A 20,305-nucleotide genomic window follows, 5' to 3' on the forward strand; every position below is an offset into this window, starting at 1 on the left:
CAAACTCCACAGTTCTTTCTCTGGATACAGATGGTATTCTCCATTGCAGAGAGCCCCAAATTGCATTGATGGAATGAGCAAGTCCATCAAGGTTTGCATGGTTGTTTGCAAGGATTTGTTTTGAAGAGAAATTTGAAGACAAAACTTAGATTTCAATGTCAAGTTACTAATTAGAATTACTAAGTAGAATCTAAACTTGGAGATACTATTTAATATTTTCACCCATTAGATGTATTCTCAGAGTCATAATCATTAGCCACAATTATTTCATATAAAAATAAATATTTAAACACAAACTAGCATTGAAGGAAACCTGACCTTTTCTTAGTGACAATGTTTAAATATATGTTGCAGGATAAGTTGTTTTCCCAATTTGGAGAGCCCCAGACTCAGTTATTTCTACACTAACATTAGAATGTTTACTCATTAAACAAGATTTTATTGGAAACCTTATCTCTGAAAAGTTTTTGAATACTGTGAATTATCAGTTTAGTCCAGTAACTGCAGAAAACATCAAATTGATTCTTTTCATTAATAATAGTTCATATTTCTTGTAGTTTGTTTTTAATAGTATCTGTGGACCTCATGACTAGTCACTGTGGGACTTCAAGTTCTGGACTCTTCTACCACACCATGCCTTTCTTTATTTTTCAAAAATCATGTGGGAATGATTCTTTTAGACTTTTTTGGGAGTTTTTGTGATGTTTCGTTTTGCACCAAAGAAATGTATTTTAATTTTTCCTCACTTATGCTTGCCTCAGCTATTTTTTTTAACTTTATTAATGTAATTCTCAGCAAATTATGGACAGTAGAGGTTGGCAGTTTGTTGTTCTGTCCTCTTTCTACATAGAAAATATTCATTTTATTTAGTGTTGTTAAGTTCAGAATTTTTAAAAATTTATAAATGTTCTCTGATTCTGCAGAAAATGTAAGTCTCCTACCTAAAAGTTGTTAGGTGTTTTCAGTCTTAACAACTCTCATGAGAGCAGGTACTACTATTAGGTAGTACTCTGAGGTTTATAAACGCACATTATGTACTCATTTGAGTGTCACAGCAACACTGAGGTGGGTACTGCAGGTATTATCCCCATCTTAAAGATGCCTGATCTTGCAGCTAATGTATTTTAAGAGTTCGAATTTGAACCCAGCTCTCTGCATTGCTCTCCCACATCAGCATTTTTTTTTACTATAAGCCAATTGTTTCATCTTTCCATCATCCTTTAGATTACTTGATTTGAGAAGTTACTTTGGTTTAATATTTATTTGTTCTCATTTTGCTCAAATGTTTTTTATACATTAATAAAATATTCTTGTTTAAGAGTAAACAAAATACCCCTCCCCCCAAAAAATATAGACTCACTTGAGCGATAAAGTAAAGGGGAGAGAAAAAAATTAAAATTAAAAAAATAATAGTAATAATTGTAGGTATGGCCAGGTGGTGCAGTGGACAGAGCACCAGCCCTGGAGCAAAGAGCACCTGAGTCCATATCCGGCCCCATACACACAACAGCCACCCTAACCCCACTGCCTTGCAAAAAAACAAAAAAAGAAAAAAAAAGACCCAAAATAAAATAAAATAGTAGGGGCGGCTGGGTGGCAGACAGAACACTGGCCCTCGAGCCAGGAGCACCTGGGTCCAAATCCAGCCTCAGATACCCAACAATCATCCTGCTATGCAGCCCCAGGCAGGCCACTGAGCCCCATTTGCCCTGCCCCTGCCCCATGCAACATAATAATAATAAAAAATGTGCTTCAGTCTGTGTTCCAACACCTCCCACTCTGTCATGGGTGGATCACATTCTTTATGATAAGTCCATCACAAAAGTTACTTCCATAATTTTCCACCATTGCCATTGCTGATCACAACTCCCTCCTTTCGTATTTCTCCACTACCACGTACTATATTTTCTCTCTCCTTTCACTCTGACTCTGCTGTAGGGTAGCTGAGTGGCACAGCAGACAGATCCCTGGTCCTGGGGCCAAGAAGCCCTGAGCCCCCCTACCACCCCTTAGGCTCAGCATCCACCTGGCCCTATGGTCCCGGACCGGCCATCCAATCCCAGCCCCTTGCAAGAAGTAAAAAAGAAAATGTGTTATATCTGACCACTATCCCCCCACAGTCCATCCTCTCCTCCATCACTCACATCTCCCCCTTACCCTGTCCCTCTTCTCTCCTTCTTAATCCAGATGTCTATACCCCATTGAGTATATATGCTGTTTCCTCTCCTAGCCACCTCTGATGAGAGCGAAGATTCCTTCATTCCCCCTTGCCTTCCTCCCTTCCATATCATTGCAATAGCTCATTGGAATAAAGAAAAATGTTATTATATGAAATATCTTGGCCTATTCCCCCTCTCCTTTTTTTCTCCCATTACATTTCCCTTTTTTCTGACTCCATTTTTACACCATATTTTATCTTCAAATTCAGCTTTCTCCTGTGCTTCAACTATAAAAGCTCCTTCTACCTGCTCTGTTAATTGAGAAGGTTCATATGAGTATTATCAGTGTCATTTTTCTATGCAGGAATACATGCAGTTCATCATGATTAAGTCCCTCATATTTTCCCCTTCTCCAATCTCTATGCTTCACCTGAGTCCTGTATTTGAAGATCAGAGCTTCTGTTCAGCTCTGGCCATTCCAACAGGAACATTTGAAATTCCCCTGCTTCATTGAAAGTCCATCTTTTTCCCTGGAAGAGGACATTTGGTTTTTCTGGGTAGTTGATTCTTGGCTGCATTCTAAGTTCTTGCGCCTTCCAGTATATTATATTTCATGCCCTTTGAGCTTTTAATGTACTTGCTGCTAAGTCCTGTGAGATCCTGATTGCAGCTCCATGGTATTTTAATTCTGTCCTTCTGGCTGCTTGTAATATTTTCTCTTTGACTTCGGAGTTCTGGAACTTGGCTATAATATTCCTAGGGGTTGGTTTTTTTGGGATCTCTTTCTTGGCGGGATCAATGGATTCTCTCCGTTTCTATTTTGCCCTCTCTTTCTAGAATATCAGGGCAATTTTCCTGTAGTAATTCTTTGAAAATGATGTCAAGGCTCTTTTCCTGATCATGACTTTCAGGTATTCCAATAATTTTTAAATTATCTTTCCTAAGTCTGTTTTCCATATCAGTTTTTTCAATGAGATGTTTCACATTTTCTTCTAATTTTTCATTCTTTTGGTTTTGAAGTATTGAGTCCTGATTTCTGGTAAATTCATCAATCTCCCTGAGTTCTATTCTTTGTCTGAAGGATTTGTTCTCCTCAGAGAGTTTTCTTATCTCTTTTTCCATCTGGCCAATTCTGCTTTTTAAAGCATTCTTCTCCTCAATAACTTTTTGAACTGTTTTATCCATTTGACCTAAGCATGCTATTTTCTTCAGCATTTTTTTGGATTTCCTTGACTAAGCTGCTGACTTCATTTTCATGTTTTTCCTGCATCTCATTTCTTTTCCCAGTTTTTCTTTTAACTCCCTCATTTGATTTTCAAAGTCTTTTTTTCTAGTTCTGTCATAGCCTGAGCCCAATTTCTGTTTTTCTTGAGAGTCTTTAGCTGCAGGAGCTTGTGTTTCCTCATCTTCAGACTGAGTATATTGATCCTTCTTGGGATCATAGATAATGTTTTTCTCACTGGTGTTCCTCTTTTTTCTCTGCTTGCTCATTTTCCCAGCCTAAGCCTATTTTTGGGGTGCTTCCTGAGCTTTTGGGACACTCCCACAAGGATCTCAGTGTGTGAGGCTCTGTCCTCCCTCCTGGTCTGTGAATGACCATAAGCGCCCCCGTCTGCTACGGGGCTGAGGTGGGGGTCCCTGCTGTTCTGTGGGGGGGCCTAGACTGGGATCAGGATCTGAATGTGGTCAGAGCCCCAGAGTCCTGTTCCAGGGGCAGAGGACAGAGCTCAGCAGTCTCTCTTCACTCCCTTCCCTAGGTTCAATGGGCTCATGCCCACCAGCTCCACCTGCTTCTGTTTCCTGGATCTGAACTGCCTTGGCCATGCTGCTGGCTGTGTGCCCTGAGGGCTGGGCTTCACTTGCTCACTCTGGCAGAGGTGTCCCCCCCCCCCCGCTGTTCCCCCAAGTTGTGCCCAGTGCTCCCCAGGGCGTAGGTCAGGAAACTCCCCTGCTGCTGTGAGCCTCGGCTCCCAGGGCCCTGGGGCTGCCTCTGGGAGGCTGAAGTTCTTTCGCTCTGGCGGACCACCCCTCCAGCGGGACGCCCCTCCAACCCGGGGGAACAGAGCCTTTCTGCTCTTTTCCAGGTTACCTTGAGTAGGAGAACTGCCTCACTGGGTTCCTCTGTGGGTTCTGTGTCTTGAAAATTTAGTTAGAGTCCTTAGTTGGTAAGTTTTATGAAAGAGCGCCTAAGAGACGGTCCTCTCGTCACCATCTTGGCTCAGCCCCCGAGAAGCTACTTTTGACTGAAGGTTTAGGTTCTTTAGTTGTCAGGTGACTTCTAGATGCATAGTATAACTGAAACTCCCTATTCTTTTTTGGAAAATTATTTGATACTGATTTGATATTTTTGTGCATTTTTTACTGAAAGTGAGCATATTGTTTCAACAGTTGGTCCATGATAAAGAACTGGCGGCAGAAGATGAGCAAGTATTTCTAATGAAGCAGCAGGTAATGGCACTGAATGTTCTAAGTCAATTGGCATTGCATTACAAATAGTCACTTTTTGTAGCTTACAACCTTCCTGGGGCATACGGGTCATGAATACTATCATCTGTAATTTTCAGTAAGGCATAAAGCAGGCATAAAGTTCTGAACACATTGAATCCATTGGTAAGGCTAGCAATTACCAATAAAAGGGTCTTGACACCTCAATCAAAAGACCATGAGGCAGGGCTTACTAGCCTTCATAGAGTTTTGGGAAGTACATGAGAACAAAAGACAGGAAATATAAAGCAATATGACTGGTTACAAAATCTGGGGTGTCATAGACAATAGAAAGCAATGGAAAGTCATACAGGAATAGCCACAATTTCTCCTTTCATCTTATTGCTGTGGAAATCCATTGGGTAGGATCACAGTGATAAGTCCAGACATTCTTGAAGGACAGCCCTCATTGCAGAGTCTGTAGATTTCCTGGTGCTCACCTGCATCTTGCAAAGCTTGTTAGTGAGATTAGAGTTCATCATTGTCAGTAAGATGTTACAAAAAATAGGTTCTTTTGAAATTAAGATGATTTACAGAACAATTTAACTTTCTGAACGTGGAGACAAAGAAACAGGAATTAGGCAATTTTATAATATACTGGGAATGATACAGGATAGAATCCATTACAAAATGGAATCAGAATCAATTTTCCCTTTTGATTAATGGGAGGTACCTCTCCCATAGATCATTTATCTATAAACTAATTCATTAAGATGTTTAACATGCTTATTATGAGTAGGGTTCATTAATAAAGGCTTTCCTGATGCAAGTTCAGAACAGGACATAGCAGCTAATTTAGAGTCTAAAAAGAATAAGAAGACAGAGGGCAATGAGAGCCTATTTACTAAAAGTGGATAACAGGTTGTTTGCCTGCAGAGGAAAAAACCACAGGGTCACCTAAAATTAGATAATTGGTTTCTCCTTTAACTTATCATAGTTTTTCCCTGAGAAGTTAATTGAAGAGCAATAAGATTGATTAATCATAGCACATACCATGGTAAGTATATCTAAAACCATGGACTAATATTAGAGGGGAGATATACATGTCATCAAGGAACCTAAAAAAATTAGCAAACCAATACTGTGAAAGAAAAAGCCAAAGTAATAACAATAGTGATCATTAGTATTAACTACCATTATCTCTTTGTATCTTAGTAAGCACTTCTAATGTCCATTTAATCAGTACATTTCATCTTGGATCTCAGATGTCCCATATAGTTGTCTGGTCTCTGGAAATATCTTTTGGACATCTGGGATGGGCTGTTCTCAGAGCAATTCTGCAGGGTATTGCTTTTCTGTTTCCAGTTAATTATAGAGATTCTAGATGTCTCTGCTAAAATCTTTTACAAAACAGATCTCACTACAATTTAGTATATAGTCACTTAAATTTTACTTTTCCAGTAATTAATCCATATGATAAAAGCCAGGTCAAACTTTATGATTCTAATCCTATCGAGCAGTGCGATCAGAAGTGTCTCAAATTAGACATCTCAAGTTTCATTTGAAATCTCAGAACATTGAAGTTTTTACATCCCCTTACTGTTTCTTACTTTATCTAAATCCTGTACCTGATACAGATATTGATAATAACTGACTGAAGGAAGTGTGTTTTAAAAAATCTATAAGGATTGACTTGTAAAATGAGTCCTTGTGGTTAAAGATTTATTGTTAACTAAAATAGACATGTAATTTAAGAGTGAGTAAAAATTTGCACTGACTCTTCTATCATTCAACTTTTTAAGACTGGCATTTTCTTTATTTTGAATTTAAGCCTTGTAAAGGGAAAAAAATTTCAGTTTTACTCCTTATAACTGTCCTGTGGTGAAAGTTAGCAAGTTGATATGTAATATATTTAAGAAATTGAAATAACAATTGACAAATAAAAAACTAAATATTTTTTAAAACCTTTTATTTGTTAAACCAGAAAATGTCTGGTTTATCCAGAGGGTCAGCAGTCTAATTTACATATATAAAATCCTGAACCCATGCTCAAGGTTTAGCTATCCCATAATTTACATGTGACAATATTTTCCACTTCTGCAGGCCCTCCTTCTAGTTAGGAGGGTGCCTTTAGGCCCCTAAAGACTGTAAGGTCTGAAAGATCTTATTTGGAAAGGTTTCCAATAGTTTGTGTTTGTCTCTGACAAAGGTAATGTTGGAAGTGATTCCAAAGTAGTGGATTATCCCAGCAATAGCAGCTTAGGAGACTATCTGCTAAAATTTGTACATCAGCATTCCTTCTCTCTCTGTGCAGGGAATATCTACAGGGACAAAATCAGGAGTCCTTGAAGGAAGGTGCCTTCGGTTACCTAGTGTCATACATAGCTCAGACCATAACTCAAGGCTTCTGATTCCAGGGCCATTGTATTTTCTGCTATTCCATGCTATATTTTCATCTTTTATATAATATTCAGTTATATAAAATTCAATATATGATATTTAAAAGGGCTATTGAGCAACTATGATCAGTGATCCTGGACATAAATTATGAAGTTGCACAGTCTTTAAATTCTACTTGTAACCAAACAAAAGCATTATATGTAATAACTAATCCCTCAGGAAATTTTAGGGTCTTCAATTAGAAACATATGCCTTAAGTATATAAGATGCAAAGAGTTCCTTTTAGTTTTCTCCTTTTGTCTTATAAGAATCTGCTGAAGGATGCTTGTGGTATGTTGCTTACTATAGTGGCTGGACAGTTAGCCTGCAAATCTCTCCCACTGTCTTCACATGGATAAAGGAAGTTTGTGTGTTGTTTTAATGTAGTAATAAATAGCTCATCTTTTTATGGTGCTTTCTAGTTTGCAAAGAGTTTCCTTACATCAATCCATTGAAACCGGGGGCTGCTATTGTCATCCCTTCTCATTATAGATGAGAAGATAACAGTCCTGGCCCTTGGTCTCCTGAGTCAGTGCAGGTCACACCCCTTTACTACAGTTGTCCTTTGGAAACTGTGGTTGGAAAACAGAAGAGCACAAGCACAGCCCCTTTAGGGATCCACACATCTCTGACCAAGTGACAGAGCTGGAAGTGACTTGAGCCTTATTTTATGAAGAGGCAGGATTTACCCTCAGGCAGAGCCAGGACTTAAATCCAAAATTCTCCTTAATCTCCAGTGTAGGGCTCAATGTGTTTCATTTAAGCCCATTTCCTAAAGAGTTTACCTTGTTTTATTTATGGCAAAATGACAGTGTTTGATTTTTGATAGTAAACAAGTCCTTCTCTTTGCAGTCATTCCTTGCCAAACAACCAGCCACCCCGACAAGAGCATCAGTAAGTATTGTTTTTGCTACAGTGAAGAAGAATCCTCTGTATAATATGATGAACAGTAGACAAATAGAGTAAAAATTATAAGTAGTGTTGTTAATCAGGTGAATTATTTTCAGATTTTTGTTATTTCTTAGGATACCTTGCATTTGTATAGGAGTTAAAAATGTTCTGATGTATCTTGATTTAACCGATTTGATCCTCACAATATTCCTTTGAGGACTAGGTAAAGACAAGTGTCATTCTTCTCATTTGGCAATTAGAAAATTGTATTCTGACTAGTTGAAACCAGACTCTGGGTCACATAGTGGTTCTCAGGCTTGTTCTCTTTTAACTACCTAACATAGACCTCCTTTTGTATGGATCATAGAATCATTGTTGTAAGATCATTGCTCTATAGCAGGAAAGGATCTCCAAGGCCATCCATTCCTCCCTCCAGGTCTTTATAGAGGAGGAGGAGGAGGACACAGGGGCCCAGAAAAGATAAATGATTTGATCAACAGCCCATAGAAGTAGAATTTTTCTAAAATTATAAAATGCAAAATATAAAATGCATTTTCATAGTTTGCATTCTCTGTCTTTCAAAGTTCTGTTAACACTAAATAACCTGTCTTTGATCTAAGGAATCTCCTGCTAGAGGACCTACGGGCTCTCCAAGGACACAGGGCCGAGCTGGACCCACCAATGTCCCCAGTGCCTCACCAATTGCATCTGTCAAGAAGCCCGATCCAAATATTAAAAGTATGTATTTGAGTCTCCCCAGGGCCTCATCAGTCATGGGACTTAGACCCAGGCCTCTTGACCCCAGACCCAATGCTTTTTCTGTTACATTCTTCTATTGGACTTAAATATTTAACCTGAAGCTTAAAGGGAAATATTACTTCTGATTCATGGAATTTATAGTTAGAAAGATCTGAGGGGTGGCTAGGTGGCATAGTGAATAAAGCAAAAAAGATCTGGAGATTATTTAGTTCAACCTCTCACGATAAGTTGAAGTTTGCTTCCTACTCCCTGTGGTTCTCCCGCCCCACCCCAGATGGATGGCACACTTACTACAGATATCTAGTTCCCATGGCCTACTGGAGATCAGAGATCCCAGTTCAAGACACCCCCACACCAGCCCCAGCATCCCCTGTGGGTTACAGGTGTGCCCCACTAATGCCCAGCAACACTTACTGAATAATAATTAATATCTAGTTATTGATTGATAATGGTATAATCAAGTTTGGTTAACTGTACTGGACAGGGGCCTCCTGCAAGATCATACACAGTTTATGATAAGTTACAGGCTGCAAAAGAGATTCTGAGGGGGGCCAGCTAGGGGGCACAGTGGATAGAGCACCAGCCCTGGAGCCAGGAGGATCTGAGTTCAAATGTGGTATCAGACACTTAATAATTAACTAGCAGTGTGACTTTGTGCAAGTCACTTAACCCATATTTTTAAAAAAAGATTCTGAGCAGCTTTATAGCATAGTGATAGAATCTTCATAACCTTTTATGTTGGAGGATACCAGCTTCCATATTTCAAAGATGCTGCATTCATTTGTGTGGATGCTTGCTCTATTGATGCAAATCACTATCCTTCTGTGCCTTGTTTAGGTATCTCTCATAAGTTGTTATGATCAAAAAATTCATTACAGGACTGAGGCTCTGCAAATTGGCAAGATTGTGCCTTGGACATCAATTACAGTCTTTTGTCAGAGCTGTGTTCTAACCTTCTCCACCCCAGAATCCCCTTTAATGAAGCTTGCCGTGGGTCAGATATAATATTAGCTTGTGGTTTACAAGTGCTTTCTTCACAATACTCCCATAGGGATAGATAGTAATAATTATTATTATCCTCCAAAAGATAAAAACACCAGGCTCAGGTAGTTTGGCATGAGTCTCAAATACTCCTTTGAAGAATTTGTAAGACAAATATCATCCCCATTTGGCAGATAAAGGAAACTGGAACTCAAGGCAAAGTGACTTGTCTTAAGATCTCCTGGGTTGGTAGGTGGCAGAACTTGATTTCTCAATCCAGTGTTTTTCTCTGTAGTCCTTCACTGCTTCTCCTCCCGTGTGCATTTGTGCTTTACATATGAGAAAGTAGCAAATTCAGTCATGTTTGGGCATTCGAGCTCCTGAATTGGAAAACCCTCTTTCTTGTACATGCAGTGTTGGCTGAACTTCAGTGCTGGTGAAAACTAATAAAAAATTGACATTCTGGCCATGTCACATAAATGTCCTTGTCACAAGAGCTGCTTTTGATCACAGTCAACAAATAGCATCCACACAAAAGACCTCAAATCTTTTCCAGTATACATTGCTCTTGCATTGGGAGATATCATAATGTGTAACTTATGTAAGAAAGTGTATAGTCGCAAGTTCCAAACTGAAAACAGGTTTCTCTGTTTTTTTGTTTGAATTTCTTTAGACAATGCTGCAAGTGAAGGAGTATTGGCCAGCTTCTTTAACAGCCTCTTGAGTAAAAAGACTGGCTCTCCTGGCAGTCCTGGAGCTGGGGGAGTTCAAGGCTCAGCCAAAAAGTCAGGTACCAGAGTTTCCTTTTGTTTGGGTTTGATGTTGGACTGGTTTTTGTTGGTTTGGGGGGGTAGGAGGGGGAAGGTTGGGGGGTTTGTTTTGTTTTCTGTTTAATGGTTGAATTGGACCACATTTAGTTACATATATTACACAAACTCAACACATTAAAAAATTCTAATTTAACAAAAATGATAAATTTGGCAACGTTAGGCCCACTTTTTTAAGTGCTTCTTTTTACAGAATTTTTCACCATAGGTCAGAGGATTTAGAGCTAGAAAAACCTTAGAGTTAATCTATTACAACTACTTCAGTGCAGAAAACAAGGTCCCCAGAGAAGTGACTTTCCACATATCTATTAAATGGCAGTTTGAATTTTGAACTGTGAATCTTGGTCCACTGGATTCATAACTCAGCTTCCTCTTCACTACAATTGCAGTGCATCTAACCTGGGGCCATTTGAAAGAGCATTCAAATTGCTAAAAATTCTATTTACATTAACTTCTCAAGAATAAACCTGTTGGGTTAGTTGAGGTGCTTTTTTTTTTTAACAAAGACTACATTGTCTCAGCAGCTACTGAATTGGTGGAATCATCTCTGGAAATCTATTTTTTTGAAAAATTTATTCTCACTAGGGGAATAGAATAACACCTCTAGGTGTTTGTAGACAGAAACGGTTTGAAAAGAATATAATGAGGAAAACAAGTTCTTTTGTTACTTCTTTAAAGCAACAACTTATGAGAAAGTTGTGCACAACAGATTCATATAATCTTGAATACTTTTTTGAATACGTAATCATTTTTTCTTTTCATTTTAAATAATAATGATGCTCATATTACTGCAAAATTTTAAGGTTTTAAAGATGCTTTCAAAGTCCTCAGGGTATAGACCTAGAAAGGACTTTTAAAATCATCTTGTTTTCATTTTACAGATGAAGAACTTGAGGCACAGACAGAAAGTGACTTGCCAAAGGTCACACAGATAATTGGTCTTGGAGTTAGAATGTGAATCTGGGTTTCCTGGGTCCAGCTCAGGCACTCTTTGTCCATTATACTACCTCAAGATTTATATCTAGTTTAATTTGCTTTTTGGTTAGAAAAGGCTAGTTTGAAGTTTGAGGAATATTTTTTCTTTTTAGAAATTGCTGTCTATTTTCTTTGGAAAAATCATTTGAAATTCAGCAGACTAGTCTTGTCTTAATGTTTTCACCATGTCTCCTGGAAAAAATCCACTTCTAATGTTTCACACACAAGTCTAAGTTGGAAAACAGATGCTTATTGAATTCTTTGGCCTTTTTTAAAAGGTTGCTTTGTTTAAAGTTAAAGATAATTCTATAATTTTTATTTTTTAAAAATAATTCTTTAAAATAGGCTAGTTGTTTCTAATCTTGCAACAAATAGTAAATTATAAAGGAGTACCTCATTTTGGAGGGTAGAAAATTGAGACCCCAAGAAGGAAAGAGGCTTATTCTGTGTAGCATAAGTAGAAGAAGCTATTTAGAAACTTGCTTGCTATTTTATTACTTTTGACCCTGTCCATAAAAATAGTACTATTGCACCTTCCTCAGTAGATTCTATTGTGATCTGTGAATTATAACTAGCTACTCCTTTCTCAAAACATTATCCAATACCAAAAATCTCACTTTTGAAGGAAAAAAATCATTGATTAATGCTAATGACCTTTGGGATTTAAAAGTGATTCTTTTGTGAAATAGCATACTATAGACATAATGGTTTTTATCTGATGGATTTGATGAATTATTTATTTGATATCCTGAAGACTATTTGAAGATTAAAGTATAGAACCACACAATATGAAATATGAATGTCAAAACTGAAAAATAGCTTGGAAATTCTCTAGTGCACCCATTTTACAGAGGAGGTAGTACAGCAAAAATATTAAGTGATATGCGAAGATCATTTAGCTAGTTATTGACTGAGTGTGATCTGGGACTCGATCATGTGGCTGAGGCAAGTGTTTTGTCCCATTATATCAGTTCACTCATCTGACAGTCTTTTTTTGTTTAATGTCAGTTTTTTCTTCCTTCTGAAATGTAGGAAGCATTTCTAACTTCATTTGCATAGCATATATTTATTGTAACTTGAGAGGCCTGGGAAGCAGATCAAGACTGAGGGAATGAGAGAAGCAGTCTGTTGTATGTTAAACTCATATTACTGGAGGGAGAAGTAGGTGCCCCACCTCAGGCTTGGACAAGTTTATGTTCCCTGGTCTTCTTCTGCCCTCTCCCTTCTCCAAATCATCCACTGCTCAGCTACTCCTGAGCTGCAGTTCTGAGCATATAACTTTTTTGCTCAGAAAGCTCCCATTAGCTTCTTTCTCTTTTTTTTTTTTCTTTTTTAGGTTTTTTGCAAGGCAATGGGGTTAAGTGGCTTGCCCAATGCCCCCCAGCTAGGTTAATTATTAAGTGTTTGAGGTCGGATTTGAACTCAGGTACTCTTGACTCCAGGGCCGGTGCTCTATCCACTGTACCACCTAGCCACCCCTGCTTCTTATTGTTTTAGAAATAAAATAACTATTTGACATTTAAGGGCCAGCCTTACACAGACTGTTTACGGCCTACTTATTTAGCCTGACTGTTCTTCATATGCTATTCATTCTATCCTGATGATTCCTAGCTCTTTGCAGATCCTGTCCTGCTTTCTCTTTGGAATATACTCCCTCTTTATTTGTCACTTAAGTTCTCAAAGCCCAGTTTTCATCTACCACCTTTTCCACCAAAACTCCTCCAGCCCCCATGTGGCTCCACTGTGTTCTCCTCCTCCCCTCACCCCTACCACATATTCTCTACTGAAAGTGATTTTTTCCTCTCCAGATTTTTCTCAGGCACTTTGTCTGGATCAGTCCTTTTGTCCCTATGACCTTTAGCAATGAAAGAGTGTACACCTGCTCCCACTAGAGGTGTATTTATACACATAAATTATATATAGGGACTATTGTACAAATACATTCTGTATCTTCTAGAACATTTATAAAAATAGAAATTTAAGAGGATAAGACAACAATCATTTGATTCTTTTTAAAAATCTTAGTTTAACACTTAGTGATATTTTAAATTCAAGGTATTTATATGTTTAATTTTTAAATGCTGTCATAGCTAAAGAAAAAATACTTCACCAGACCCATAGCCACAGTTGGAAGAATTGCCTTATTGGATTATGTTATGATATTCTTTTTTCAGTTCTATTCACAGGGTTTTGCATAAAAATTTGGCTAGTAAATTGCCATCTTCCTGGAGAAGGATGGCCTTCATTTTCCTACAGGCTTCAGATTAGAGGTAGATCTGAGTGACTTCTAGACTTGGCTCCTTGAGCCCAACATTTGTTGGTGGCAATTGCTATCCCTTCCTCTTGCTAACTCTACTGATTCTTCTGGTTTCCACTGATCTTGCCACCCATTTGTATCTGTTCTTTTCTTCTCCCCCAAATTACTTATTTTCAGCATTCTTTATTTTTTAAGTTTTGAATTCTGAATTCTCCACCTAGCTTTCCTCTTCCCTACTCTATGTGAAGTTACATGCAAAACATTTCTGTTAAGTCATATTGCTAAAAAAAAAAAAAAAAACAGAAGAACAAAGAAAATGAAAAAATTCTGCTTCACTGCTCTCAGTTGATAATTCTCTGGAGCTGGGTAGCATTTGTCTTTATTGGTCCTTTGGAATTACCTTGGATTATTGTCCTGATCTTTCACAGTTGATCTTTGTACAGTGTTATTGTTACTGTCTACATTGTTCTTTTGTATTTCCTCACTTCATTTTGCATCAGTTCATCTGGGTCTTTTCAGGTTTTTTTGAAACCATCCTGCTTACCATTTTTTAAGCACTACTATAAGTAGTATTCCGTCAAAGTCATATACCACAACTTGTTCTGCCATTCCCCATACTTCTCCTCAATTTTTGGCTCTTTTGTGCATGTTCTAGAAGAACTCACTTCTCTGTACAACTCCTTCTGGGCCCATCATCAGTCTCCTTTGTTCTCCTGAGAGCAATGGAAATGAGACTTATGGGGATGGGGGTTTGCTTCTCTAAAAAGCATTTTCTACTCCTGGGCCTACTTGGCTTTCTGGGCCCTTGGAGAACCTCTCCCTGCTTCTGAAATTCTTCTTGGCATGTCCCAGATTGTGGAGCATATGTCTCATCCATCTCCCCAGTGGATGAGGCCCTGAAAGGATTCCTGTACCTGGGCACACCCTTGCAGCCTGAGCTTCTTTACATTTCTGAGGGGAGTGCTTCTTCCTTGAGATTAGCAGACAGGGTCCTCACTCTGTAGGAAGGGACTGTGCCTTTCCCTGGGGCTTCCTGGGCAGCTCCTGGAGACCAGGTGATGTGCAGAGCCTGGAACAGAGTCTACGGGAGGTATGGGAGTAGAGGGTTGTTAAATGCATGTGGCTGGGCAGGGAATGACTGGTGAGGAGCTTGTGAGATGCTAACTGTCCAGTGTGCCTTGGGTATGGGCAGAAGGAAGGATGTGGGTGAAATAGAAGGGGGGGGGGTTAAACAACCCCATACTGAGCAGTTGGTAGGAGAAAGCATCCAAGGCAGGCTGCAAACAGCTGCAAGTGCGACAGCTGTGTTCCTCTCCTCAGTTGTAATGCTTTGTTTGCCTAATTGAGGAGGACCTCTTGAGGGCATAGCACCCAACTTTGGAAATCCTGTTAGATGCATTTTGTCTTATGTCATACTTAGTGGTATATACATCAGAGCCTGCTTTTTGGTTTGCAAGTTTTTTGAGGACAGCAATTGCAGCATTTATACCCACTAGCTGGCCTAATACTGAGCATTTGTTATCATGGCTGGCATTGGTATTCAGTGTCCAAAAAGGACATGACAACATGTGGTTAAAACTGATAAAGGTTTTTGGACAAACTTTTTTTTTAATAGATTATTGGAATATTTTATTTATCTTTTTTTGTTTTTCTTTTTTTAATTTCTTTATTTTGAATTTTACAATTTTCCCCCTAATCTCGCTTCCCTCCTCCCACAGAGGGCAGTCTGTTAATCTTTATATTGTTTCCATGGTATACATTAATCTAAGTTGAATGTGATGAGAGGGAAATCATATCCTTAAGGGAAAAAATAAAGTATAAGAGATGGCAAAATTACATAATAAGATAATGGACTTTTTAAAAATTAAAGGTAATAGTCTTTGGTCTTTGTTTAAACTCCACAGTTCTTTCTCTGTATACAGATGGTATTCTCCATTGCAGACAGCCCCAAATTGTGACTGATTGTTGCACTGATGGAATGAACAAGTCCATTAAGGCTGATCAGCACCCCCCCATGTTGCTGTTAGAGTATACAGTGTTCTTCTGGTGCTGCTCATCTCGCTCAGCATCACTTCATTGCAAATCCTTCCAGCCTTCCCTGAATTCCCATCCCTCCTGGTTTCTAATAGAACAATAGTGTTCTATAATGTATATATACCACAATTTGTCCAGCTATTCCCCAATTGATGGACATTCAATTTCCAATTCTTTGCCACCACAAACAGGGCTCCTGTGAATATTTTTGTACAAGTGATTTTTTTTTTACCCTTTTTCATGATCTCTTCAGGGTATAGACCCAGTAGTGGTATTGCTGGATCAAAGGGTATGTACATTTTTGTTGTCCTTTGAGCGTAATTCCAAATTGCTCTCCAGAAAAGTTGGATGTTGAATAAACTTGTTTAAAAAAATGGATATCCTGGGGCGGCTAGGTGGCGCAGTGGATAAAGCACCGGCCCTGGAGTCAGGAGTACCTGGGTTCAAATACTGTCTCAGACACTTAATAATTACCTAGCTGTGTGGCCTTGGGCAAGCCACTTAACCTCATTTGCCTTGCAAAAAAAAACAAAAACAAAAAAAACTAAAAAATGGATATCCTGTCCCTGGTGGCAGTGAGGAATCAATAGTGCCTTGGGGTTAGAGTTCAGAGAGAGCCGAATTAGGACTCCATTTCTTCCCTGTTAGCATCCCATACACTGTTAGGATAAGAGAATTTCCTTTATGATAGCTTTTTCCCTTCCTCTCCAAGGTTATACTTATTGGTTATTTAAAAGTTATGTAATTTAAACTCTATTTTCACTACTTTTTAGGACAAAAGACTGTTTTGACAAATGTTCAAGAAGAGCTGGATCGAATGACTCGCAAGCCTGATGCCGTGGTAACAGCAAACTCTTCGACAGAAAACGAAGCTTGATAGTACTTAAACATACCTGTGTAAATGACCAAATAACTCTGTATATTGATCTGACAAGACCAGGATTTTTTCTGATACAGCCCATGCTATCAGTTTTTCTTGGGGCAGGGGAGATTGAACTTAAAAAAAAAAATCACATATATACAACCAACCAACTTCTTTGGTTTGTCCAAGTGTAAAATGCACATTCAGGAAGTTTGCCTAGAAAAATCCCTCTGTTTCAGATAACCCTTTAGAGTTCAGATAGGATAGCCTTGGTGGGAAGCAGGAGAAGCTCTCTTTCTTTGTCGTGGGCAACACCAAGGAACCAACTGCAGAATTTCTATCCAAGTAAAGCTAATGGTGACGTGCGAGGACAGAAGGAGGGACCAACTTTCAGATAGTTGCTAGAGTCCAAGCACTGGTGAGTTAACCAATTCCTTTGTGCCTGGAAAGAAGGTGCAGGTGGCAGCAGAGTCCAGGATGGCGAAGAAGGCCTAAAGAGAGAGGATGAGATTGGAAACCTGATGGAGGAAAACCGAATGTGGATAAGAAGGAGGAAGACAGAAGGACAGTCAGTGTTACCAACCCTGTGTGTTCAGTAGGAGTCTAATAATCATTGTGAAAGATAAATTAGAGAAAAATCTAACCTAAACACTAAACATCATGGGAATTATTCTTGTCATGAATCATGTCTTTAGTTTTTAAAAAAATGTTATCAAATATGGGATTGCCCTTCAGTGTACCTGATGCAGGGGGGGAAGTTTCTGCTTCTTGCTGAGATCCAAGGACCTGGCACGTTGTGGTATGGTTTACAAGGTACTGGGACTTAATGTGCACTGTAATGCAGACAGTCATTGGTTGGTTTTACTTTAAAGTGAGTAATTATGGAATTATTTAATTTTAAATTGTATTTTTTAATAGATACTGCCTTGGTTTTTTTATTTTATTTTATTTTATTTTTTTTAATACCAACAGGCTGGCCTATTAATAGAGTAATGGGTGGCATATCATTTCCCATAATGAATTATGCTACAGAACATTTTAGAGAGATTTTTAATAATTGCACTCTGGCTATTAAGCTAGCTTGGATTCCTGCCTTATGGTTAGTGGAAACCTTCAGAAGTTTTCTTTGAAAGGTTTTGCCCCCAACTCATTTGTTCTGCAGCTATTTAAGATGGAGAATCTATGTGAATATTGCACATTGGAAATGGAGGTATCTGTATTCTTTTGTGATTCCTGAAAACGTAGCATTTTTTTTTTCATGGAAAGATGATTTTCAGTTGTCTCCCAACATAAAATAAACACACACACACACACACACACACACACACACACACACACACACACATCTGTGTGTGTGTGTGTGTGTGTGTCTTTGTGTGCATATAAATATTCAAGTTCATAATCACATCACATTACTTTTTTTGTTTCTTTATTTTTGCTTTTTGTGAAGCAGTGGGGTTAAGTGATTTGCCCAGGGTCACACATCTAAGTTTTAAGTGTCTGAGGCTGGATTTGAACTCGGGTCCTCCTGATTCCAGGGCCAGTGTCTATGCATTGCTTCACCTTGCTGCACCCATCACAACATCTTTGTGACATAGAAAATGTCTTCAGTTTTCAGATGGCACTTTTAATTTCATGATGATAAGGATCATTATACAAAAACACTACCATGAGTTTCATGGACAAAACATTTTTGTTGTCAAACTGAAGGGGGGAGAAACCACAATTTTAATTATGCTGAGTTTACTTTTTATGGAAAGGAATTTATTAGTTTTTACAATGTCTGAGCATAACATCCCTGATCTGTATATGTGTGTTTATATATATATGTGACATACATATATATATATATATGCATATATATATATTTTTACTCATACCTTCTATGTTATATTGACCACTAATAGGAATCCAGGAATAATTTTAAATCCTGTTCCATCAGGAAACTGACCTTTATTGTATTTTGTAACTGTCTCAACACTGCTAACTAAAAAACTAAGATCATTTACTTGCGTCTTTAACAAACGTTAACCTTAAAAGCCTTTTTCTTGTGCCATTTATATTGTTAGGAATACAGTATATGTTTTGTTTTTTGTTTTTTTAACATTTAAAAAAATTGTACTGTGGCCTCAAGTTACAAAGTTGCCTAGATAAAAACACTTGTGAACTGACTGTGGGGTTGAGGATTGGTTTTGTTTGTCTCCAGAGGGATGTGTGCTAGGAGCAAGGGAATATTGGAAAGGCTCTGACTACCCCAGGGGGTCACTGCTTCCAGTCCCAGCAGTATATGGAATACTTTAGCAGCAAAAAGGAATTATGAACATGCATATGTTTATTCTTGTCACAGTATGGTTTTTAAAATTAGCACAATGGTATTTTGTTTTGTTTTGTTTTTTGTCATTTTAACTGATAAGCACTTTCTGTATCAATCTAATGTATCTTCATTATTTGTCATAAGATTGATGAAAATATTGAGTAAAAGCTCTTAATGTCCCAGTCTTGTAAAAGAAGATTTCTCATGGAACCGTTTTATGCCAGTTCTTTGTTGCAAGTGAGTGCTCCTAGTGTCAGAAGAAACTTGTCAGTAGCTTGATGTGCTTGGTGGTTACCAGAGTCAGCCAGCTTTGGGCAGCTGCCAAGTATTTTTTGTTCCTGTTGTTTTTCTGTTTTGGATGTCACCAAACATTGGAACCAAAGGCCAAGTAGCACGCAGCCTTTCCTTTATTTTCTCTGCCGAGTACGCTTGTGTGGTAGATTGTTAAAAACTCCTTTATGACTATTTACACATGCGCATTCCAGTTGTTACATCTGTTGTTCCTGTTTAAAGCCGAAAATGAGTAATAGAGAAAGGCCTTGAATTGGCCGTCACAAGAATGCCTCAGACAAGCTGCGCAAGTTTATTTTTCACTTAGAGCTGGCGCTGTTTCTGATTGGCATCTTAAAAACCACCGTTCGACTGTCATATTTAATTTAAGTGGGAAGTGACTGCTCTGTATATCATGACTCTAACAATATACACGCTGTAATTCACTGTCCTGTACACTAAGTTTCATCAATCTTTTTTAACCTACAGTTAGAAAGGCAGATTATCAGCCACAAATCTTAATCCAGTTGTATGGCTTTAACCAGGTGCAGTATGCAGTCATGTGGAATCTCGCTTTCTAGTGCTGGCAAAATGGAGATGTCTCTAATTACTGGCTTCAATAAACACGAATCCAGATCGCTGACTTTGTTTTGTGATTTTATTTTTTTGCACATTCAATTTGGGATGAGCGAAATGATTGAAGAGAGATCCTACCCATACCTGAACCAGATCAGTGAGGTTGTTAGATCCACAAGATCATCTAGTCTGGTCTCTTATTTTAAAAATGAGGAATTTTTGTCTTAGAAGTTTGGGCACACAGACTTCACATCCACAACTGTTTCCCTATTGTGGGCTAAATTTAATTCTCACACTCCATCCATCTTGTCCCATTCCTTCTTCCTGCAGTCACAGAAATCTGGCTTCCCCCAAAGATACACTATATCCGTGGCTGCCTTCTCCAAGGCCTTACCCATGACCTGATGCTTGTGCCCATACCACCACCAGTCAGCAGTGCCTTCTCAGGTTCTCTCTATTAGATATATTACTCCATTTGACATCCTGGTTGCAGTTATCCACCAACTGCTCCTTGTAGCCAATCATCCCCTTCCAAAC

At 38.5% G+C, this 20,305-nt stretch overlaps 1 protein-coding gene across 1 annotated transcript in view; it reads left to right on the forward strand.

The window, feature by feature from the left end:
- Positions 1 to 19,832, forward strand: part of DYNC1LI2 (dynein cytoplasmic 1 light intermediate chain 2) — a 53,228-nt gene extending 33,396 nt beyond the window's left edge. Inside the window, exons 9-13 of the mRNA XM_074203115.1 lie at positions 4,548 to 4,607; positions 7,875 to 7,916; positions 8,534 to 8,651; positions 10,327 to 10,443; positions 16,520 to 19,832. Of these exons, the coding sequence (XP_074059216.1) occupies positions 4,548 to 4,607; positions 7,875 to 7,916; positions 8,534 to 8,651; positions 10,327 to 10,443; positions 16,520 to 16,623 (441 nt within the window). The 3' untranslated portion in view covers positions 16,624 to 19,832. The remainder of the gene's footprint in view (positions 1 to 4,547; positions 4,608 to 7,874; positions 7,917 to 8,533; positions 8,652 to 10,326; positions 10,444 to 16,519) is intronic.
- The last annotated feature ends 473 nt before the right edge of the window (positions 19,833 to 20,305 follow it).

This window comes from Macrotis lagotis, chromosome 1, assembly GCF_037893015.1.
Source record: "Macrotis lagotis isolate mMagLag1 chromosome 1, bilby.v1.9.chrom.fasta, whole genome shotgun sequence".
NCBI classification, from domain to species: Eukaryota; Metazoa; Chordata; class Mammalia; order Peramelemorphia; family Peramelidae; genus Macrotis; species Macrotis lagotis.